The sequence below is a fragment of the Syngnathoides biaculeatus genome, chromosome 17 (genome assembly GCF_019802595.1).
Source record: "Syngnathoides biaculeatus isolate LvHL_M chromosome 17, ASM1980259v1, whole genome shotgun sequence".
In the NCBI taxonomy this organism is placed as follows: domain Eukaryota; kingdom Metazoa; phylum Chordata; class Actinopteri; order Syngnathiformes; family Syngnathidae; genus Syngnathoides; species Syngnathoides biaculeatus.
The window spans coordinates 3,486,469-3,511,288 of record NC_084656.1 but is presented as its reverse complement, the minus strand read 5'-3'; the positions used below and the strand labels follow the sequence as shown (position 1 = coordinate 3,511,288).

Genomic DNA, 24,820 nt, shown 5'->3' with positions numbered 1-24,820 from the left:
ATTGGATGGCAAATTGTCTAATGTAAAAACATGAAATAGGCAAACTGAACATGTGACAATGGTGTGTACAGTACAATACAATAAAATACAATACAATACAACTCAAGTTTAGGCATGTGTTGTCATCACTTCCTCACTCTCAAGAAATCATTGAATTGAAGCTTTCCATTCCACAATCATTTTAATCTGCAAATTTGATACAAACCAACTCAGTGCCTGAAGTAAGTTCTTTCAACTTTTTCTTTCCCTTATTTTTCCCTTTTTAGTTGGCTTTATTCAATCTTTGTGGATTACCAGGACATGGATGGCTGAGAATCTGCAGAGATATATACATACCAAAGCATTAAAAGTAAATTAAATGAATATTATGAGGAAAATGGCTAGCAATGGATCAATAGAACGTGACTAGTAAAAAACAAGGTGCAAACATGAAAATACCAGGAAAAAAAATTTATGTAAAATGCTTGAAAGGTCATTTGATAAATAACACGTGAAAAAAAGACATTTGGCGAGAAATGGAAAGCAGACTGGAGTGATGAGTAAATGGAAATGGCTCATTACACCTGAGAGCACACACAACCATGAAATAAAAGATGAGAAACATAGAAACTAAATAAAACAGGGAAATTAATCTAAACAGTGCAAGAAGAAGGAATATATTCTGCTTTAGATAGTTTATCCATTGATGTAGCCGTAACAACAAATGGATTTATTACAAAGAAATGTGCAATACAGACGTCCGGGTCTTATCGAGGCATCTACTGCACACGAGATGTGTGTCTTCTGACAAGATGACCCAAGAAGAAGACAAGGGCTGCCCGGCAACACAGGGTTTTTATCTGTATGGGTCCTTGGTGGAAGTGGCTGCCCCCCCTAGCAGTCTGATCCTGGGCCGGGATGGTAACTTTCCGCTCCTTATCTGGTGTCGTTCGTCTCCACAGCAACGTCTGGGATAGGAGGATGGCGCCAGCCGGTTTTCTGCGTACAAAGACCACCGGCTCCCCAACATATCCTTGTCTGATTAGCAAATGGACAACACTTAATCTGTTGATAAGATGTATAAGGTCATATTTAATCGAATAATGAAAGTACAATGAAAGTAAAATAGTATAATAATAGTATAAAGTAGTAAAAGTATAAAAATAAGTATACCCACACCTGCTCGGCATCTCTCACTGTGGGCAACTCTAGAGTGTAACAGAGTCCAACCCCTCTCAAGAGGAGTGGTGCCAAAGCCCAAGCGGTGCGGAGAAGTGAGTCCGACTATTTGTAGTCGGAACTTCTCGAACTCACGCACCAACTTGGGTTCCCTCCCTGCCAAAGAGATTACATTCCATGTCCCTAGAGCTAGTTTCTGTAGCCAGGGATTGGATCACCAAGGTCCAAGCCTTTGGCCACCATCCACTGATCCCCATGGGTGCAGGCCTGGCCACGAGGGGCTCACCTTTGAGCCCCATCAGTAGGCCTGGCTCCAGAGGGGGGGCCACCGCATCCGCATCCAGGCAAGGGAAACCAAGATCCAATATTTGTGGTAGATAACTCTTCATAGGGGTTTTGGAGACGTACTTTGTCTGGTCCCACACCTCAGACCTTTTTGCCGTGGGTGACCTTACCAGGGGCAGGAATCCCCAGACAACTTAGCTCCTAGGATCATTGGGACACATAAACCCCTCCACGATGATAAGGTGACGGCTCGAGGAGGGTTTTTTTTTCATCCCTGTAGTTACAAGGGACAGAAAGTTGGTCAAAGAGATATGGCACACACAAAAAAGAACCACTAACTTAGTGAGGATAAAATCTATCAAACCAATGTCTCTACTTTGTGAGACTAGCTCTTTTTAATATCAGGTCACTGAGTAACAAATCAATGTTGATTAATGATATCATTACAACCTATGATCTGCAACGTGGAAAAAAAATATAGGAAACGACTGGATACCTGCATGAAGAATTCGGTTGTCGGTTTTGGAAAAATTGACAAGGCACTTCAGATGGTGTCATGTCCCTTCTGACAAGACCCATAAACAGTGCCACAGGAGTTACAGTTGGAACTGATTGACCTCCAATGTGACATAGTGTTAAAGGACAAGTTCAACTCCCAGAAACAGGATGAGATTAAGACCTAATTAAGTGCAGCCAAATTTCCAGACATCAAGAAGACGGCACGGAAGATGCTGGTGTTGTTTGTCTCTACAACAGACTTTTAGTGTGGGGAACACCAACAAAGCACCCCACTGATTCCAAATGAGTGATGAACACCTCAGATCTGTTCTGAGAATTACCACAACAGGATTACAGTACCACCAGTCTTCGATGCACTGGTTAAAATGGGTGACCAACAATACTGTTGCTATTAAAAAGTATGTTAATACGGTAATGTTTTTTTCCATTTGTTTGATAAGTACTCTTAACAAATGCATTTTTTATATGTACTATATCTTGTGCTGACCCAGCCCATCTGTAAAATTTTAAAAGTCAATGTGGCTCTGAGCCAAAACTTTGCCCACCCTTGGGTTCGGGAGTCATATCCACATGTTACACAGCACTGGCAGCGAATGGCGGTACATACGTATGCTGCTTCAGCACATAACATCTAGTCTCTGAGAGGCTGTCACAGTGAGACCCAAGGTCAATGCGGGTACACTCAACATTTCACATCAGTCTGCTGAAGCCTGCCAAGGAGTCTCCTGGTTTTTTTTTTTTTTTTTTGTGGGGACGGGGGTGGGGGTGAGGGGTTGTAATCGAGTCCTGCCTTGAATGTTGCATTTGAGTCCTCCTGGCATAGTCCATAACAGATAGCGGGCGAGGTGCAAAAAGCTCAGCAATCCTGAGAACACCCACACTGAGGGGAAAAAAAAAGAGAAACATGGCAAGGCTCTCTAGCTGCGCCACCGTTCCACCTGATAAAAACCAGAAGAATCCAATTCCAGCCAGGTGGTCCAGGAATAGCTGATGAGGAATTACACTGAATGCTGCACTCAGGTCCAGGAGGATAAGGATGTTGAGTAGTTAAGAGTCGACTGTAGGGAGGAGGTCAACAACGAGAGGAAATCAAGCTGATACTTGTGTGAATGAAACTGAATGGTTTCTCTGTTGGGAGGTTGCCTTGATGCATGCTTCCGAGAGTCGATTGCAAGTCATCAATGAGGATGTTGAATATGCTGAGAAGGATAACAGTAGGATGTTGCACAAATAGTTAATCCTGGAGAAAATTCATTGAGGATGGTCTGTAGAGGTCTGTAGATGGCAGGAATTATGCTGGGTTTAGTTTCAGTGAGTTTTACAACGAGAGGTGTGTAGAGTATCCAAAACCTGTACTCAAGTACTGTTTCCTTTGAATAATAGGACTTCAGTAAAAGTAAAAAGTAGTCAAAGTAGTCATACAAATGTTTTCTTAAGAGTCAAAGAGTACTCAATAAAAACTTAGTAAAGAATCCTTTCTGGGTAAATTCTGATTTATTTTTTTCAATCAGAGCATGAACATCAAGTTTAAAAAAAACAAAACAAAAAAACATGGGAGTCGAAAAACCATTTCAATTATTCACTGCCCAAAAACCAATTCAACCCACACCTGCACATGCATCAGGCTCTACAGAAATATTATTTGCTGAATTCCCATCAATGACTTCATAAAGGTTTGTGTGCTAATTTTGCCACATCAACTGCCAAAAAAAACGCAAACAAATCTGCAACTTCCCTGAGGTGTTTTCTCAGGTTAGAAGTGTACTGAAATTTCCAAGTTTGGGTGGTCAAAATTTAAGAGATGCATGACAAAACTTTTTTTTTGTCTGTAAACGTACACGAGGGGCTTCTTTTCCCTCCCAAAATGAGTCATTCTGATTAGCTCGGAAAAGCTACGTGCGCATTCCTGTGACTGCCTTGTGTTGTCTAATTGCTGAATTAGAGTCAAATGAGGTAAGTGATGGTTGGACACAACAGGGACCCTATGCGGAAGTCGAAGATGGAGTCTAAAAATAAGAATGGATAAACAAAAGTAGCGAAGGCCATGTTGATCATTCTAATGGTGTAAAAGTATCAATCCTTCTTCACATAAACATTCAAAAGTAAAAAGTACAGTGTTTAAAATATTCTGACAAGTACACCTTCTAAAAAATGTTACTTGAGTAAAGGTAACGTGTTATTACCCACCTCTGTTTCAAAAGAGTATCGTATTCAAAAGAGGAGTGGTTGGGGGACAGTGAGATGCAGGAGTGACTTTGATTTTGTTACGCTAAAAGAGAGCCGGGCACCCTTCCCTCCAAGGAGCACGGGATTTAAAAAAAAAAAAGGAAAACTGCCATGTCTCAGTGAGGTTCATATGAGTGATCATACATCCACATTAATGTACAGTAAAGTAAATATGTACGTACATCATCAAAGTCAAAACAGTGCTCTGTTTCTGTAAGTCAAAAGTAAAATGAGGTTAACAACTAAAATTCTGTTTTTGTCCCCCTCAAGTTGCTGGACTTCTAAAATGGGACACATACCTCACACTTTTAAAAACAACTGCTCAAAACTATATCAAAGTGATAACTATTTTTAAAAGTGCCAATGTGTATGCATCTGTAATATGCTAAAATAGCCCGTTAAAGTTATGAAACAAATTTGTATTTCTTGAAACAGTACATGTAAATTCATCTGATTCATGTGGAATCTACTTTAAACAAAGGGTTTTCATTTTTTTGCCAAAAAGTGCCAAACATCAGGAGGGAGTAGGATCTCCAAAGACTGTATAAAAGTATCAAAAAAACTTCAGATTGTTTGTGAAGAGATTTTTCCAAAAGGAAATGACAGTTTAGAGGTGAATTTCCCTCCAAAGACTCTCCAGAGTGGCTGGATACACTGAAGTCTGAAGAATAACCGGAAAGAAATGAATCACTGAGGCACGAGCACGGATCGACTGCCTGTGGTGTTAAAGCACACGTCCTTTTGCAAAGGATAAAAAGGTGCCCTTTTTGCAGCAGGATCTTCCTTTTTGATCAGTATGATTTTCTTCGAGCCGACAGGAAACATTGTCACTACCACACCCCAGGTCCACCCTCAAGCTGAGGGAAAAAAGGTCGCTATCACTCCCCCAATGAAAATTTTTTTGTGGATACTGTTTGGGTTTCAGCACATCCTCTATAATCTCTTTAAATGTGTTTAAAAACTTCCATCATGGAAATACCAGTGAACTTGTATTGACAGAGTTCAATAAGCTAACAGTACAGTACAGTGCAGCGCAATATGGAAAACAACATGGGGTTTACATTTTCCCTAAATGATTAGAGAACTTACTCATAATTAAAATATATTAGTCTTTTCCAGTACCCAAGGAATGACAAAAGTCCAATTTAAGACAAATCATACAGTAAGTTCATTGGACAACACAGAGCTCTGTGCCAGACTCTTCTGTGTCTCTGTGGGTCCTGCCGCGAGCGTCCGTTACTCCATCTTGTTTGGAAGAGGAAGACTTGGTATTCTGCCTCACCTTGATCAGCAGCTCCTTTCCATCACTAGAGGGAAGGTTTTCCAGGAAGTATTGAGGTGTGAGCTCCACAAGCCTACGATACAGAATGACGGGTGTTGAAAAAGTGCGTCAAATAGCCACCACCTCACTTTTTTTACTCCTTTGCTTCTAGAAAAATGAAATTAGAACTAAACTTCAGAAAAACTTTAATTTTGGGGGATTTTTCACCTTCTTAAATTTCCTTTATTCCCTATGATAATAAATGAGTTTTGAATTTTTTTTCCCCCGCCATTAATTTGCACCAACTTTCACAGCACAAAAATTTAAATTACATAAAAAAAAAATTGCAGATACAGGGAATGAATTGCTTCTTGTAAAATGCATGTAAATGTGACCCTTAATACATCAATATTTTAAATGTTCAATTTAACGTCAAATGAGCCATCAAACTGCATGGTTCAGCTGGTTCAGAAAACAATTCTGCTCATACTGTGTTTCTTCCCGACAAATAAACTTCCTTGTCGATTAAAAATAAAATAAAAGCGCACTACGGGACCAGAAATAAAATTAAATATAGCAACCAAATTACTAAACTGTACTTTTGTAAACTAGCCCTTTTCTTTTTGAAGCCTCATTGAACGATTGAAGCGCTCAAGAAAAAGTCATTGGAAAAAGAAAAAAAATAATTTAATTAGAAAAAAAAACAATTAATCGTCCAACCCTAGTTCTAACCAAATTTTATTCCATCTTGTTTGAATTTTTTTGCAGATGAAAATCAAACCATAAACATGTATTCCTTCGTGGAGTGTGAAGAATGTAATCAAAACAAGAATATACATTAACAACTCAATCCATTATGTAGAAAACACCTTGAGTTACAAAGTATGCTTAGCATTGAATGGAGTATTATAGCTTTGACATACATCTGGGGGTGAACCTCTGATATGACGCGTATGCAGTTGTCACTGGAGATGGTGAATTCATGGTAGAGAACCCAGGGAGGGGGTGCGCGACAGGGTTGATGACACAAGTAGGAAGAGAAGGGGTCCAGGTGAGCAACGTGGCGGTGAGTTAGCAAGAGGTAGTTACCGGAACCATCCACATCATGAGCCACCTGAGGAAGAACCACAAACCAGTCATTTAAAGAAATTAAATGTGCTGTCTGTACACATATGACAAAAGAATTACACCAACATACTATAAATAAACTTGGGAGATTCCTAAATGTTTCTAATCCAAGACACTTCAAATTCAAAATCTGGACTCAGATAACGTGTCTAGATTAAAACATAATACTAATGTTGGTACGATACCAAAATTGTGACTGCAATAATATCACTGCATAATGTACCTCGATACTGGAGCCGAAAACATACCATTGCAAAAACCTAAAACTTGAATAAAAGCAGTTTAACAACTGCTGACAAAGAAGGTACAATTATTAAATTTGTAAATAATTCAAAAAAATTATTAGCATACTAATTAGAATATGACGGGATTGTGGTGAACTTTTGAAATATATTTTTCATTTTATTTTTCATTTGTAAATGATATTTCTGTGAGTTTATAGCCATTTTTTGTCTCAATTTTATTTCTTCATCTTCTACATGACGAAAAAGAAACTCCCTGATTTATATATATATATATATATATATATATATATATATATATATATATATATATATATAGTTATAGGGAGGTGTCGCTGCATTTTTTTTAAAATACTTGAACTTATAAAAGATGTCATACTACACAGTCACTCACTTTTGAAAAATGTATGTGGTCAGTCATGCTCTCAGATAAAGTTGTCGGTGTGATTAGGGATGGAATCTCAAGACCTTAAAATAACTTACTGGATTAATATAACATAACTGTAAATTACAAATAAAATAAAGAAATACATAACTAAAATACAAAAGTAAAATTTCAAACTGCGAAATGATAATTTCCAATTTTAACTGATATTAGTAGAACATGATATCAAACGGTATTTAAAATTTTTCATCAATAAAAATTCTTGATCTGACAAACTATCTGAAGAAAAATTAAATGCACTGGCCTGTCAAGGAATAAACATGAATGGTCTATACCCGCAGTGTAATGAAGATGCTGAAAGTACAGTTCAACATAATCGGCGTTAGTGGCAACAAGCTAGCAATACATTGTAACAAACATTTCTGTCGGCAATCGTTATGTAATATAGGAATAAATAAATAAATAGAAGGCCGGCTTGCTAGAACACGCCTTTATTTGCATCCGCTCGACGTATTTGCCACAGCTCAATCAGGCGACGAGATGGATGATAGTCGAATGTCTTTTCTTTTTGGGGGGGGCATGCTGTCACACTGCCTCACGATCGACGCAATGAGCACCTCTGGTGTAACTGAATTTCCTTTGACATGGCTCATTATGATGATGACTTTCGACGTAAATGCGCTCGCATTACGTGAAGCTGCTCTGAACATGCACTTTCGGCCTAACTTCTGTACATGCTCCATACGGTTAACTTGCATTTCCTGTTTGCGGGTGAACACTGGTTGTTTTGGAGCAGGCTTGTTTAGTTAACAACGTTTATGAAATAAACACGTAAATTAATGACAAGACACAAAATATAAGCGACGTCTTTCAATATCTATTTTTTCTACTTGTAACAAATTTTACGGACGTGATTTTTCGTGCTCGACTGTGCAGATTTGCGACCACGGAGGCGCGCAAGCGTGTTCGCACTCATCGAATGTGAGTGACTGATACTATATATGTTTTTGACGGCTCAGTACTGCAGTAATTTCTTTAGTACTGGTACACAATGACAGAGAGGCATAGAGGCCCCATAGCTCAGTTGTTAGAGCATTGGTTTGGTAAACCTGGGGTCGTGAGTTCGTATATCACTGGGGTCCCTACTCCCCACGAGGGGTTGCGACAGGAAGGGCATCCGGCGTAAAAACAGTCTTCATTTGGGTCTTGCATGAATTGGGATGGATCCTAACTGACTTGGAGAAAAAGGCGGGAGACAACTTGGGCTGGTCTACAGCCAATCCCTCCTGACATTTCTAACACACATCGTTACATGATTTATCTAATCAAAATAAATATTCAATATCCATCCACCCATCATCCAAGCCACTTTTCCTTCCAAGGGTCACGGGAGAACTGGAGCCTATCCCAGCTAGCTTCGAGCAAAAGGCAGACCCTGAACTGGTCTCCGGCCAGTCGCAGGGCAGATATCGACACCATCACTGAACGGGGATTGGTCCCACGCTCCCCGCACCAAAGTTAGGTGTGTGTACCATTACACCATCACTGACTCATTAAATCCTCAATATCTATCAGCTAGAACAAGCTCCTCTATTCTTGTCCATGTCCATCACTTTTACAGTCCTTTTGTTCGGAACTGTGTGATGCAACCCTGTGGGTGGCACAAGTCAGTCCAAACTATAGGCTGCTCCCAACCTTGGATAAATGCAGAGGGTTGAGTCAGGAAGGGCATCCATCTTAAAACTTTGCCAAACAAATATGAGCATTCATCAAAAGAATTCCATACTGGATTAGGCCTGGGTTAACAATTTCCTGCCACTGGTGCCATTAACCTACCAGACGCCAAATTCAGCTACTGTGGGTCGAGCACGAAGAAGAAGTGGAAAGCGGGTTCTTTGGCAGAAGGTGAAGAGGAAAGTAAAGAGCCTGGAATTGAGTTTGGGGCTTTTGACTGTTGGGAGTATGACGGAAAAATCCCAGGAGTTGGTTGACATGAAGATTAGGAGAAACGTTAATATATTCATATTACGGTTTTATTAATCAGAGTCTCAGGAATTTGACGTCTCTACCGACTCTTTCCCCTTTACCTTGTCTCTCCTCTGCCCACCTAAATTCTGACAACCCGCTGACATGTACAGGCGCACACAATCACACACACGGACGGACAGACACGCTTATCAGATTCAGGATAGCACCGGACACTTTCGCAGCATTGTGCTCTTGTCATCTCATTTATAAAGGTATTGTTTGCCTCTGTTCTCTGACCTTAACTATGTGGGACACTTCACCTGACATGTTCACCAGGTTGGACACGAAAGAAGGAGAAAAGGTTCTCAACAGCTTGGCCAGACATTAGGGTAGAGATGGGAAGGATGTGCAGCAGGTAAGGGTGATGAAGGAGAGAGATGAAATGTGTGCTAGTAGTGTGCTAAATAGATGGAAAGAATACTTTGAGAACCTGATGAATGAAGAAAATGAGAGGAAAGGAAGAGTAGAAGAGGCAGGTGTCAAGCACCAGGAAGTAGCAATGATTAGTAAGGGGCTATAAAGGCACTCAACAGGATGAAAAATGGAAAGGCAATTGGTCCTGATGACATACCTGTGGAGTCATGGAAGCAATTTGGAGAGGTGGGTGTAGAAGTTTTGACCATCTTATTCAACAAAATACTAGTGGGGAAGAATATGCTTGAAGAATGGAAGAAAAGTGTGCTGGTTACCATTTTTAAGAACAAAGGCGACTTGCAGAGCTATGCGAAGTATAGAGGAATAAAGTTGATGAGCCGCACAATAAAGCATGGGAAAGAGTAGTGGAGGCTAGAGTCAGGACAGAAGTATCTGCAAGCAACATTAAGGTTTCATGCCAAGAAAGAGTACCACAAATGCATTATTTGCCTTGAGGATGCTAGTGGAAAACTACAGAGAAGGTCAGAAGGTACTACATTGTGTCTTTGTGGATCTAGAGAAAGCCTATGAGAGAGTACGAAGAGAGGAACTATTGTATTATAATATATATATATATATATATAATATATATATATATATATATATATATTATTATATATTAATATTGTATTGCATGCGTAAGTCTGGTGTGGCAGAGAAACATTTTCGAATAGTATAGGATATGTATGATGGCAGCAGAACAATGGTGAGGGGTGCCATAGGTGTAACAGAAGAATTTAAGGTGGAGGTGTGACTGCATCAGGGATCAGCTCTGAGCCCCTTCCTGTTTGCGGTGGTAACGGATAGGCTGACAGATGAGGTTAGACTGGAATCCAATTGGACCGCAATGTTCGCAGATGACATTGTGATCTATAGTTAAAGCAGGAAGCAGGTGGAGGAACAAATAGGAAGATGGAGGCATGCACCGTAAAGAGTTCCATGGCAGGCTAGACGAACCCTGGGTGTTGCTGGTCACAAGATATTCGGAGGAGACATGCGCCGGTTAATTCCTTCCCAACAGAACTTGTACGTGAACTACACAGAGACCCGTTCATGGTGCTGGCAGAAGGCACCCTGCTGTGGGCAAAGGCCCGATCTGTCCTCCCCACCTCATATTGAGAGGTGGGGGTTCTGGGCTGAGCCAGTCTTCATTACGGTGGCCAAATGAGCATGCCGGCCTTTCTGCTCAGATGAACAAAGGGGGTTGGTTCTCCCACCCCCTCTAGCAGCCAAAAGGGGAGCTAGAGCTAGACTGCCCCTTAATGTTATTTTTCCATCCTAGGATTATTTTGTTGTTAAAATAAAGTATTAGTTAAAGAATTTAAGATGAGAGCAGTGTGCAGCTTTGCACTGTCACGCACACATCCTCTTCGATCCATGTAATAAATGTTTCAATTGTATGTGGTTGTTGAGAACCCCAATATTTGCAATAAGGCAATAGTGTTGAGTGGAGTGAAACGTCTCCTCCGGTTGAGTTGACAAACAGATGTGATGTTCAAATTTCCAGAAATACAATCACTAGTGATGCTGTTGTAATGGTAACTGCGAGATCTCATGCAAAGTTCTTGAAATATCATACATCATTCATAATCAGTGCAGATTGTGATTACTTCCCCAGAGTTATGGTTTCTCTCCACTGCCTGTTAGTGCTGCTCGTGTCACATGTATTGTCACAGATAAAAGGAACAAATGACCCTTTGAACTTTTATCTTGGCATGCCTCAGAGTTGAGGTTTCTGGGGTACCTCCAAATTTATCTAATGTCTGGGTGAGGAGTCCGGATTCCTAGTCTCTGCCTTGATGAGCTCATTTGGACTGGCTGATAATTTATTTAGCATCCATGTGAAATCAACCAAGCATCCCCGTGGTCATCTGTTTCCACAGGGGAGCAGACACAGCGATAGCAGTTACAATCCGGGGTAGGGGATCTTGGGACCTTTTAAACCCTTAAACATACAGTAACGTGCAGTTCTACCATAATGCACATTCTATTCTTTGTCATGTATTTAAATGAAACTTTCCATTTTTTTAAACAGTTCAAACAATGTTTTATGATTGGTGAAGTGTTTATTTTACCACAAGACAATTACAGTATGTACTCCAAATCCCCAAATATGGTGAATTACAGGATGTGATAAGAGTATGAATAAATTTAACATAATGGCAGTGATGTCAGTAACGCATTACAAAGTAAAGCATTACTCAAAAAATCTGGTCCAATGAAGTCATAAGTAATGTAAAATGTTACTTTTTCAATTAAAGTTGGCAGATTAAAGTTACTTTAATTTATCTGACAATAGCGACTGAGTTTACAAGATCCAAAATTTTGTATGCTATAGAATACTGTCATGATCCTGCCGCTCCAGCCCGGGCTGTACAGGTGCCCGCGCTCGCGCTGATTGGGAGGCACACACCTGCGCCTCATGCGGGCTGATTATCCCGTGTGTATATATAGGACCCCGATGACGACTGGTGGCCGCCAGATCGTTGAGGTTCATGTCCCGTTCCAGCACTCTTGTATCCCTGATCGTCAACCCGGGTGTACCGACCTTCGCCTGTTCTCCGACCGACCCCATAACCCTGACTCCTTTGAGACTTCTGGCTGCCTTGATTGATCTCCCGTGTACCGACTCCTGCCTGCCCGCTCACCTGCTCTCTTCGCCCGACGTCCCAACTACCGCTGCTGCACCTGACTGCCTGCCCCATCCCCGACCATTTAATAATAAACATTTTTCCCCGAACTACCTTGCATCTGACGAATCCTGCATTCGGATCCTACCTTTGTTCCGATGGGTCGTGACAAATACTAATATGTCATTCATGCTTAGGGAACCGGTATTTATCATTTACAAACTACAGTGCTTGGGAAGATGAGGCAAGTCAATAACCAAGACTCTTGATTCAGTCATGGTGCATATCATAAGTGTAGCCCAATTTTCAGCCTTTGTTTTAGTAAATACTAATAAAACATACGAAAAATACTACATTCTTAACTATCCATAACGAAAATGCACAAAATACTATAACTTCTTCTTTTCCTTTCGGGTTGTCCCTTTACTTCTTCTTCTTTTCCTTTCAGCTTGTCCTGTTAGGAGTCACCACAGCATGTCATATTTTTCTATTTAAGCCTATCTGGTGCATCTTTTTCTCTAACACCCAATGTCCTCATGTCCTCCCTCATAACATCCATCAACCTTTTCTTTGGTCTTCCTCTTGCTCTGTTGCCTGGCAGTTCCATCCTCAGCACCCTTCTACCAATATACTCACTCTCTCACCTCTGAACATGTCCAAACCATCTTAGTCTGCTCTCTCTATCCTTGTCTCCAAACATCCAGCTTTGGCTGTTCCTCTAATGAGCTCATTTCTAATCCAATCCAACATGTTCACTACAAGCGAGAACCTCTTAATTTCTGCTACCTCCAGTAACACCGGAACTAAAATATAAAAACAAAAGGTGAAATATTTAAAGTTCCACTGACACCAAAGTATACATTTTAAAATAGGTATTGTTATCAAAAGTACATATAATATTGATGATAATACGAGTCGGAAAAAGTGAGCTGGGAGCTTTTTATTAAAGCGCAACGTTGCAAGAGCCCCCGGCCTTGAAAACACACTGTGCTGAAAGCAATGGCAGATGAACGAGAGCGATTTTCTGATTTTCCTGATACGCCTTCTGAGACTGAAGGTCTTTTTGAGGAAGAGAACATCTCAGAAGCGAGTGAAGCAACCGGGGCCAATTTACAATATCGTTTACAGCCATATTTAGATGATATGCGGATCACTTCTAACTAACAGACTTCCAGACAGACAAACAAGGAACCAGATGAATATTCAAAACGACTGGTCAATAATTGTTCGATTTCCTAACTCTTTTACAAGTCTTGTGTTTGTACCGTACTTGGGAGGACCCGTGCCAGGCGAAGTAATTACGTCATGGGTGCCCAGACACCGGTCAGTGGGGGGGAGAGGACCTTTTTCCTCCCCGCCAGTGGTGCGACACCACAGTCCAGCCATCTTCCCGGCCCGACCAACCTCTGCATCGGGTGAAACGGCGGCAGCACATTGAGAACCCCTGACTTTATTAAGTTATCATGACGCGGATCTTTTGAGACGTTCTGAGAGAAGGATTATATTTTCGGACGGGGATTTGTATTCCTATAAAGATGAAGATGGCTGTCGACAGAGCTTTTTTTTATTAATGCTGCTGCTTTTGAACAAGTATAGAGACAGCACACTGCCTTCCTGGAACATTCGCTGGAAATAACATTCACCTATTTGGAAGATCGACTATGATGACTATACGTCGTTTGGCTAGTTAGCGCATGTTACATGCTGCTAAACTGTCTCTGTACTTCTATTTTGTTATTGTTTTGTGTTGGATTGTATTGTGTGTGATTAAATTGTCTTAAAACCAATAAAGTGCTATGTTATATTTAGCCGGTTTGGCCAAGGGGATTTATTGTAAATTCACACGTAACATATGCTATAAACTGTGAGACAAATTAGTCCCCCCCCCAGTTATTATTTTTCTCAATTGCTCTATACACACTATGTGTCATTTGGAACACACAAAGCTGTTGTCCTTTGCACCTGTACAATCCATTTTTAATGATGACTCCATCCTTCCGAGTGTTCAAGCAAAATCCAGGAATACAATGAACCGGCATTTTGGCTAACACACAGAAAAAACAGCTAATTTCTCGCCGGTACAATAGGTATAAACACACAACCCCGCCACCGTAGGCTTCTGCAAAAAACCTCACTTCCTGGTTCTTCTTCAACACAAAGCCCTCGAGAGACTTTTCATGGCAGGAGTTGGGGGAAAAAAAAAAAAAAAAAAAAAATCAATATACGGCAGCATTCTGATGTGCTGTGAACAAACGGATGAGTCCATTCGGCTGATTTTTTTGGGGTTAAGAACATACTAAATTTTATGTTTTAGGTGTCAGTGGCACTTTAAAAACAGAGCAGTCTGGGACAATGATGTCACGTGATGTTTTCTGCACAGTCAATTCACGTGTGCCCAAGCATCTAGCTGCACAAACACAATGGACAGTGATGAGGGATTATAACACTTAAACTGTAAAGGCAGTCTCTACTTCAACTTTCTCTAAAGAGGACAATACTAAGATTTGTTATACACTATGCGCACAGTTGCCTTCATGGACCCAGACGCAATCACCAGGGTTGCTACCATCTGTCTGTCTGTCTGTCTGTCTGCCGACAGCATCTATCAATTAAGAGTCGTTTAAGAAGTGAACTGAGAATGCTGTGCTTGTTTGTATTTTGGTGGTTATTCAGCACGTCAAGTCTTCTTTCAGTTGCTCTTTTCATGTGGTTTCAACTATATGCAATGTTTTCACGTTGATGATGACATTCTGCAACTTATGTGCCATACATTCCCAAAGAACGGGCACAGTTAAACTCATGCTTTTTTTTTGTAGTCGATAAGTGCTATTCCTGCCACTTGACAGCTGCTGAAATAAAAAAAAGTTACTTTTTCCTAACGGTTACTAATGAAATCAAGTAATTGATCAATTAAATGACTTTTAAGATCAAGTAATCAGTAAAGTAACTAAGTTACCTTTTCAGTGTAACTGTGGCAACACTACATATCCATACACTATATAAAAAGACGCATATGTACGCTTTTATTTTCACCATTCGACATGAACTAAGACTTAAACTTTTGTTTTGTCTATTTTAGGAGAATTAGGATAACCAAAATTATTTCTATATGTTAAGTACCAGAATAATGAGAGAAGGATTTTTTTCCCCCACACAACTTTCTTCAGTCAGAAGTTTACATACAGGTCATTGGCATTTGCTGATAGTGCCTTTAAACCGTTTGACTTGGGTCAAACGTTTTCACAAGATTCTCACAATAGTAGGCAGGAAATGTTACAACAAATCAATTGGGAGCTTACTTTGAGGAAGAGGCCTGAGATGAGAGCCCTTTTGATATTTGTGCAATTGTCTTGGCATCCAAAAGCAGGGTGTGACACTGGAAGTTCAATTCGCTGCATGACCTCCAGCAGTTCGGCCCTGATCACTACAGCCAGACGCAATGCCACATGGTTCAGAAAGTGTGTCGTGCACCATGCTTCATCCTGATTATCTGCAATTAGCAAAGGACAATAAGTCAAACTCACACCAAGGTACAAGTCATTAATTCATTTGCTGACTAACTTGAAGGTCGCTAACACTACACTACTGTAAACTACTACCTCAGAATTTTTTTCTGGTTCCAAAATTGGTGACAAAATTAAATCACATTCCACAATCCGTCAGCAACAAACTCTTTCCTATTTACTCTGACAGACTTAGTGAGAACTTACGTTCCATGTAGCCGTTGTATATGTTAATGAGAGACATGTGATCCCCTTCATTGTGCATTAGAGGTCGCCACTTAGTCACAGCAGTCTCCTCTCTGACAGGTTCTGGCCTCAAAAAGCAGGAAGGAGCTGACAGAGGACAAAGATCAAACCGTTTACTCGAAAAAGTAGCTCATTTGTATTGTCTTTAAATTGGATCATTTTAAAGATCGTTGTTAGTTTTTACTTGACCTTTTGTTCTATACCTGTCAACATGGCAGCTATTGTGAGAAGCTCATCAACACAGTCATACTCGCAGGCTGCAATGAGGGCTTTAGCCAAATTTGGCTCCAGCGGCAGTTCAGACATTATGATGCCCACTTCTGACAGGTTACCGTCATCATCCAGTGCTGCTAGGTAGTCCAAATCCTCCAAGGCTTGCATTAAAGCCTCTGGTGCTGAAAGAGAGTGAAAGAAATAGAGAAAGATATGAGACCACAAAGATTTTAGTGAATGAAAATGAAAATAAAGTAATTTCTTTGCTGTCTTATGAAATAGTACATTCCCTTTGTTAACACTTAAAGTCCATACTGTTAATGTTCCATGCACACAAAGTATACACCCATAATAATTGGCAATACAACAAATTATGATGTAAAGATGTTTTAAAAATCAAGTATTAATTGATGGACCAAGATTTGGGCTGTTGAAATGTTTCAGGGCGGAACGATGGGGCAGCGATAGAGCGTTGACCTCATAGTTCTAAGGACCGGGGTTCAAATCCTGGCCCCTCCTGTTTGCATGTTCTCCCCATGCCTGTGTAGGTTTTCTCCGGGCACTCTGGTTTCCTCCCACATCCCCAAAACATGCAACATTAATCGGACACTCCAAATTGCCCCCAAGTGTGATTGTGAGTGTGGCTGTTGTCCGTCTCCATGTGCCCTGTGATTGGCTGGCAACCAGTTCAGGGTGCATCCCACCTCCTGCCCGATGACCACTGGGATAGGCTCCAGCACTCCCATGGCCTTCGTGAGGATAAGTAGCTCAGAAAATGGATGGATGGAAATGTTTCAGCCAAAATCAGCCTGGAGGTCCATCTTAGGTTTCAGACCAAATGAGTTTTTTCACTCAAATAAAATTACCAAAATAACACATCATGTTTAACACTGAAGGCTGACAAATGGCAGCGTGTACACCTATGAGGAAAGAATCATTAACTGGGAAAAAGCAATTTAAGGCACATTGAGTTACATTGTGTATGAAATATGCCATATAGATAAAACAGCTTTGCTTCATAATGGATATTTACTGAGAATCAGTCGAACAGAACAAAGTTGAACAGGCAAGCCAGAGGGGTAGGGCACCCGGACCTTGTAAACTATTGAAGCCCGGCCCGACACCTGCACCCTCCTGACCCCATACTCGTCCCCCAGGAACCCCTTGATGTGTGTGTGTGCCCAGATGTGTCGGGTGAAAAAAATTGTCACTGTAAATGGTGTAAGTTTGTGCTAGGTGAGTAATTTTCTACAATGGGACCAGGACACAGTGAGAGGTGCCAAGCAGGTTTCGGTATAGTTATTGCCCCCTGGCTCGGCACTTGTACTTGTACCACGATGAACAAGAGGGCAGCTTTCCTTCACCTTCGGGTGGGGCGACGGGTCCTGAGTGTTGTTTGTGCCTATGAACCAAACAGTTCAGAATGCACACCATTTTTTGTAGTTCTTCGGAGTGCTGGAGTGCCCTCCTGCAGGGGACTTCAATGCTCACATGGGCAATGACAGTGAGACCTGTTCACACGTGCACTTGGCACCAAGACACAGTTTGATAATCCATTTAGCAGTTGTGTCATCAGACTTGTGACCGCATGTCTTGGACACTCGGGTGAAGAGAGGGGTGGAGCTGTAAACTGATCACAACCTGGTGTTGAGTTGGCTCCGATGGTGGGGAAAAATCCGGTCCAAGATAGCAGGCCCAAATGTATTGTGAGGGTCTGCTGGGAACATCTGGCAGAATGCCCTGTCAAAAGGAGTTCCAACTCTGAAATGATTTTGATCATGTTCCAGGGATTGGGGGGGATTTGAGTCTGAGTGGACCATGTTCCGCGCCTCCGTTGCTGAGCGAACTGTAGCCTGTGCCTGTCGTGGTGACAATCCCTGAACCCATTTGTGGACACCAACAGTGAGGGATGCCGTCAAGCTGAAGAAGGAGTCCTATCGGGCATTTTTGGCCTGTGGGACTCCTGGGACAGCTGATGGGTACCGGCTGGCCAACCGGAATGCAGCTTTGATGGTCAATGAAGTAAAAACTCCACCATGCAAGGAGTTCAGTGAGGCTATGAAGAAACTTTCAGACTGTCTTCAAGGATATTCTGTCCCACCATTCGGCATCTCAGAAGGGGGAAACAGTGCAGTATATCAACACTAACCCGAACCAACTCGGGACATTATGAGTTGGTGATGAGAATACTTCGAAGACCTCAATTCCACCGACACGCCTTTCCATGAGGAAGCAAATTCTGGGCTCCTATTGCCAGGGTTGAGGTCACAAAGATGCTTTAAAAAGCTGCTCGGTGGCAAGGCCCCGAGGCTGAATGAGATTCGTCCAGAGTTCCTAAAGGATCTAGATGTTGTGGGGCTGCCCTGGTTGACACACCTCTGCAACATCGCTTGGACATCGGGGACAGTGCCTCTGGATTGACAGACTGGGGTGGTGTTCTACCGTTTTAAGAAGGGTTTGGGTATTTTCCAACTACAGGGGGATCACACTCCTCAGGGTCCCTAGTATGGTCTGTCAGGAAGTCAAATCACAGATTCAGAAAGAGCAGTGTGGTTTTCGTCCTCGCCGTTGTACAGTGGACCAGGCTTACATCTTCAGCAGAGTCCTCAAGGGTGCGTAGAAGTCCGCCCAACCAACCTACATGTGTTTTGTGGACTTGGAGAAGGTGTTTGACCGTGTCCCTCAGGGAATCCTGTGGGGTGTGCTTCAGTAGTATAGTGTACTGAACCCCCTGATATGGGTTGTTCGGTCCCTGTATGACCGGTGTCAGAGTTTGGACCGAATTGCATGAAGTAAGTTGGAAGTAAGAGTTGGACTGGGCCAAGGCTGCCCTTTGTCAATGATTCTGTTTTTATTGACAGAATTTCTTTGTGCAGCCAAGGCCTACAGGGGGTCTGGTTAGGTGGTCTTAGCAATACGTCTCCGCTTTTAGCAGATGACGTTTTTTGTTGGCTTGATCAAGCCTTAACCAACCCTCACTGGAGTGGTTTGCAGAAGAGTGTGCTCAGGCTGGCATGAGAATCACCACCTCCAAATCTGAGACCATGGTCCTCAGTTGGAAGAGGGTGGTGTGGCCTCTCCAGATCAGGGATGTGATTCTGCCCCAAATGTAGGAGTTCAACTATATTGGGTCTTGTTCACAAGTGAGGGAAGAATGGAACAGGAGATGGGCAGGCAGATCGGTGCAGCCTCTGGAGTGGTACGGATTTTTTATTGTGGTAAAGAAGGACCAAAGTTGAAAGGCGAAGCTCTCAATTTACCGGTCGATCTGTGTTACTACCCTCATCTATGATCACGAGCTGTGGGTCATGACCAAAAGAACAAGATCCCAGATACAACCGGACGAAATGAGTTTCCTCTGCAGGGTGTCCGGGCTCTCCTTTAGATAGGGTGAGAAGCTTGGTCATCCAGGAGGGGCTCAGAGCAGAGCCACTGCTCCTCCACATTGAGAGGAGCCAGATGCGGTGGCCGGGGCATCTGATGCCTCCTGAACTCTGGTACAGATCTGCAATCTTGTTTCTGCTGTCCTTTGACAGAGGTTTGGTCCTGGCCATAGTGGAGTTTGGTGTGTGACTGAAATTTTGGAGAAAAACAAAGCCTCTGAAGTTACATGTCTGTGAGAACCAGAAATCTTGGTGGTTTGCAGGTGAACAAATACTTATTTTCCATCATAACTTGCTAATAAATTGTTTAAAAATCAGACAGCGATTTTGTGTTTTTTTTCCCTCATTTTGTCCGTCATAGAGGAAGTACACCTATGATGAAAGTTCATCTTTTTAAGTGGGAGAACTTAAACAATAGTTGGCTGACTAAATACTCCCTCTCCCCCCACTATAACGTGCCTATATGCAAGTTAAGTGGGGACTACAGCACACAACTCTGAGCGACTGCTGACATTTTAAATGACCTCACTACAGTCATGTGAGCTGGTTAGCTCCTAGCTTGCTGATTAGAAAATGGAACAAACGGTTAACTTTCCCTTAAAGGTCAAGTGTCGTCAAACGGATGATTTTTGGTATATTATTAATGAAAAACCCACACCCAATATGGTCCCATGTGTTTTTTCACCACAAAACATGATTTTGACGTATACAGCTTTTTGTAACTCCCGCCATGAAAATCCTCTCAGGAATTTGTTTTCGAGAAGATGCAGGAAGTGACGTAAAGGAAAGCCGCGCCCCCTCGTGGATTCATTTGTTTCCATTAGTTTTACCTCCAGGAAGGTAGCTCGTTATTCCTTCGTGTTAGCCAAAATGTCGGCTCATTGCATTGCTGGACATTGCTTAAACACTCGGGAGAATGGAGCTACCCATCATAAGTTTGAAAGAGACCCTGTTCGTTGTGAAAAATGGATTGCACGGGTGCAGAGAACGAGAGAGTCGTGGGTTCCAAGTAACAGGTAGGTGTGTATACAGCTCAAAAAAAAAAAAAAATTGTTTGGGGGGACCACGTAATCGGTCTTTCTCATAACGTAACAAAAGAGTATGAAATGTGTCGATGTGCGCGTTGCCCAGCCAACAATGTCTCGATAATGTTCATCGCGTACTGCGGCGACTTTGAACATACCCCTAAAAGCAGCATAGCTTGGCTCCACCTCCTCCTTATATGCCACCACGGACGCCGAAACTCAGCCACACCGGCTGAGGCGCCACGTTCGGCGGTCACAGCTTCTGCGAAGGCTGCGCGTCGGCCTTTGCGACGGGGCGGCTCTGAAGAACCCAGCCGAGAATGCGTTACTCAGTCGCGTGCGCGCATAAAGCGCCCCGGCTCGACTGTGAGCACCCACCTAAAGCAGCACCGGTCAGCTCTGTCATAAGCCACACCGGCCGGCTGCGATGAGCCGCGATGGCTCATCTCCGTCGCAGAAATGGATCGGATGGGATGCGGTTTGGCCGTGATCGGATATCATCTGAATATGACTCTAAACAATAGTCTAATATATCCTTGAGGGCTCGAAACAATAGTGTAATATTGCCCAGGTAACTTCTCTCGGTTGTGTGGTGTTGTCCTTTTCGAAAAGAGCTTCGGTGTCAGAAGGGCGTCGGAAAAATCCGAATATCTCTGTTGTTCGGCTTCCATAGTAGCAGGTACTGCGCGTTTTCGATGGCAGAAGTGACGATGACGTCAAGGACAGAGGACGCAACTAATATGGCGACCACTTGGATGTCGAGGGACACATAATTGCGCAACTTTGTGCATGGATGACACGCTCGCCGCTCACTTTTGTTTTTCCCTATAGACATTGAAGTGAATACTGCAGTCAAGCCGCTCATCTTGCACTGAGCATGCGTCACCACAACAATGACTCGATTTTATTTATGGAATGATATATCGATCTTGTATGTATTATGACAGGCCTGATTATAAAAACTCATTCATAAATATTTTAGAATGAAAGTATTTTTCTCACATCAGGTTTCCATGGAACACAAGGTTCAGATCAGAATTTTGGTTAAACATGAAACAGTACCTGGTCTGTCTAGGAATTTGCATTGACCCATGTCGGCAATGTCCAGTCTCTTGAGTAACAAGACTAAGTGGCTAAGATTTTCCTCCAATACCCCAGGACAATGTGCTTCCACCATACCATCATCATACAGAGACTGTGGATACAGACGCAAACACAGCCCTACAAGGAAACAAAACTTTTTATTTTAATTCCAACATTAACGTATTTTCATTAGTCAAATCATATTTTTTACAATGAATGGAAATATACTGTGGAGCTGTAACCTTTGACCTACCAGGAAGGTTGCTATTAACTCTTTGAGCTCGCATGTCCGCCTGTGTTTTGCTGATTGTCTTCAGGATCTGTGAGTTTGCTCTTATCTGAGGATTGTAGACCTAAGGGGTAAAAAAAAAGACAAATTTGGCATTATTTGCAAAAATCGAAATGGATAAAATATTGCCACAAGACGTTTGTTTAATAGTGATTACTGTATAGAAGTTCTACAGACTACACATTGACTTGGGTCTCAATTGTTTAAATCCATATTGTATCTTGGAGGAAGATCAGTACACATCTGTTTTGTCATTTTTAAGACAGAAATGTTGACAAATCGCCCCTGTTTTTTTTCTGATTAGTGAGGGCAGTTTTTAAATAACAAAAGTGCATGTGCTCAAGAGCTCAGTGATGTATTGTCATCTGTCTGCATTAACCACAAACTTACAGTTTTAAGTTGAAAGCCTGTGTCTATAACATAGCGAATGCCTGGTAGGGAAAAAGAAGCTTCTGCCAGGCTATTAGTGAGGATCACTTTCCTCTGGATGCCTGGATATTCAGCATCCAGCATTGTGCTGTCCTTTGTCTCTGAACTATTATTCTCCCTGTGAGTAGACACTTCAGTGGTGTATACTCGTTGAGTCAGCCCACCCAGTCCAGTGTGGAGGGGGAGGATCTTGAATGAGCCAAGTTGAGTACTGAGAGCTACATGCTCTACCTCTAGCCTTGCAGCACACTCCTGTATTTCCTACACAGAAAAACATGGAAGAAACAGAACATTAGGCTGTTCTTTTCAACATCCATTCCCGACTAACTGGAAAGCAAAACCACTAAGGTGATAGTGTAATGGTGACCGACAGGAATGGGAAGTTATGATACATAGAAGTTTGGTTCTCTTTAAATATGACAATATTATGAATAATATGTCCCTCCAGTGCTTCTGAGGGAATATCTGTTTACAAAGCTGCACTGTTAAGAGAAACCAGCGTATGATACACTGTCGTGATGCAGGTCTAAAATGATTTTCGAAATCTGTGTTGAATATACCCTCCCTTTGCTTAGCAAAAAGAGGAACTCATACAAGTGATTTGGGTTAAAGACTTTTTTTTCTCATTAAGAACTGTTGCAACAAGACAATTGCACATCTTTTAACCCCATGATTCTCAAATTGTCAAATATAAAAAGTAAAGTTTGCACCTGTGCACTAGCAAGAAACACCATCATATCTCCCTCTTCTCCTCTTTGGTGAAGATCTAGAACCATTTGACAGGCAGTAAACACAGGGCCCTTCCCAGGTAAAGGTTCCTGGTACATAGTCTCCATTCTTTTCATGTTTTTGGTGTTCATCTCCACTTTTAACACACTTTCCTTTTCTTGTCCATTTATAGAGGCCTCAGAAAAAAGGCTGTCCATGTAGAGGTGAGGGACAGAGGGGCCCAAGAAGGAGGCGAGCTGAGGAGCGAGACATGGGTGAGTCAGAAGAACCACATGAAAGTTATCGGGCCTCTGGCGGCAGACGTCACACAATAAGCCAAGTAACACATCCGTTGCTACAGTGCGCTCCTGGAGCTCATCCACAACCACGATGCCGTATTGATGCAGCAAGGGGTCTGACATCATTTCCTCAAGCAGGAGAGTGTCGGTGACAAACCTTGGAAGAAAAACAAAGGTTAACTTAAACTAAAAACTATTTTAATGTCTCTTAGAATAACATAGATCTTACTAATTAAAATACAAATTATAATGTTGTGTAGAATGCAAAAAAAAACAAAAGACAATCATTTGCGGATCCTTTTAACTTAGATTCATTTAATATATTAAAAAGACAAGATGTTTAATGTTCAAACTAATAAACTTTGGTTTTCTGCAAATATTCACTCATTTTGAATTGGTTGCCTGGAACACGTTCCTAAAAGGTTGGGGCAAAGGCATGTTTACCATTATTTAACATCACCTTTCCTTTTAGCAAGACTTAGTGAGCATTTGGGAACTGGGGACACTAATTGTTGAAGCTTTGTAGGTGGAATTCCTTCCCATTCTTGCTTGATGCACAACTTCATTTGCGCAACAGTCCAGGGTCTCCCTTGTAGTATTTTGCACTTCATAACACACCACACATTTTCAATAGGAGACAGTTTAGAAAAGGAACTGGCAGGCAAGCTCAGCCCTCACATTCTTCTAACCATGGTAGTGTAGTGTGCAGAATGTGGCTGAAAAAAGATGCTGCTTGGATGGCAGCATAAGTTGTCCAAAACATTGGAACCAGGATAAAATGAACAAATGGTGTGTATGTGTTTGTGTGTGTTGCGGGGGGAAATCATCCGATATAGCTGATTGTCCTTTTTATTCAAACATTTTTGGAGGCCATATGGACTTATATTACTATACAGTTCAACATTTTATAGTTTTTAAAACAGTGGTCCCCAACCACCGGTCCATGGATTGACACCGGGCCGTGAGGAATTTGTTACCAGATCACAAACAAAGAATGACCAATTTCTATCATTTTTGTTGTATTGCAATTCGTGTGTCAGTTTTTTTAATAATGAAAATTGACTGGATCTTCTCAACTGCAACAACAGCATGTCTCAATTGACACGTTGGGATTGCACAGAATTCTTCCATTTCAAGTCCCAGCCGACTCGAACGATTCAGCTTCCAGTCATAATGGGCTGGCTAATGGCGGTAGAGCTCAAAGAATTTGTCATTACGTAAACAGATTCAGTTCATTACTTTTACTGAAAAGATTTGTTCTTTTGAACGAAATGTTTACAAACTAAAACCAATATCAGGAGTCTATCTTAAAATTTGGGTTTATAGCAACAGTTATCTGTCATGCATCAAATTCGGCTCTAATACA

The 24,820-nt window shown here is 41.8% G+C and overlaps 1 protein-coding gene across 4 annotated transcripts in view; it reads right to left on the bottom strand.

Moving 5' to 3' along the window:
- Positions 1–3,443: 3,443 nt before the first annotated feature.
- Positions 3,444–24,820, bottom strand: part of dqx1 (DEAQ box RNA-dependent ATPase 1) — a 34,538-nt gene continuing 13,161 nt past the window's right edge. For all 4 annotated transcript variants that reach the window (XM_061800891.1, XM_061800892.1, XM_061800893.1 and 1 more), the window contains 9 exons: positions 23,158–23,611; positions 22,409–22,708; positions 21,983–22,082; positions 21,709–21,867; positions 16,229–16,420; positions 15,987–16,112; positions 15,576–15,766; positions 6,373–6,563; positions 3,444–5,543 (listed from right to left, as the gene is read on the bottom strand). In XM_061800891.1, the coding sequence (XP_061656875.1) occupies positions 5,357–5,543; positions 6,373–6,563; positions 15,576–15,766; positions 15,987–16,112; positions 16,229–16,420; positions 21,709–21,867; positions 21,983–22,082; positions 22,409–22,708; positions 23,158–23,611 (1,900 nt within the window). In that variant the 3' untranslated portion in view covers positions 3,444–5,356. The remainder of the gene's footprint in view (positions 5,544–6,372; positions 6,564–15,575; positions 15,767–15,986; positions 16,113–16,228; positions 16,421–21,708; positions 21,868–21,982; positions 22,083–22,408; positions 22,709–23,157; positions 23,612–24,820) is intronic.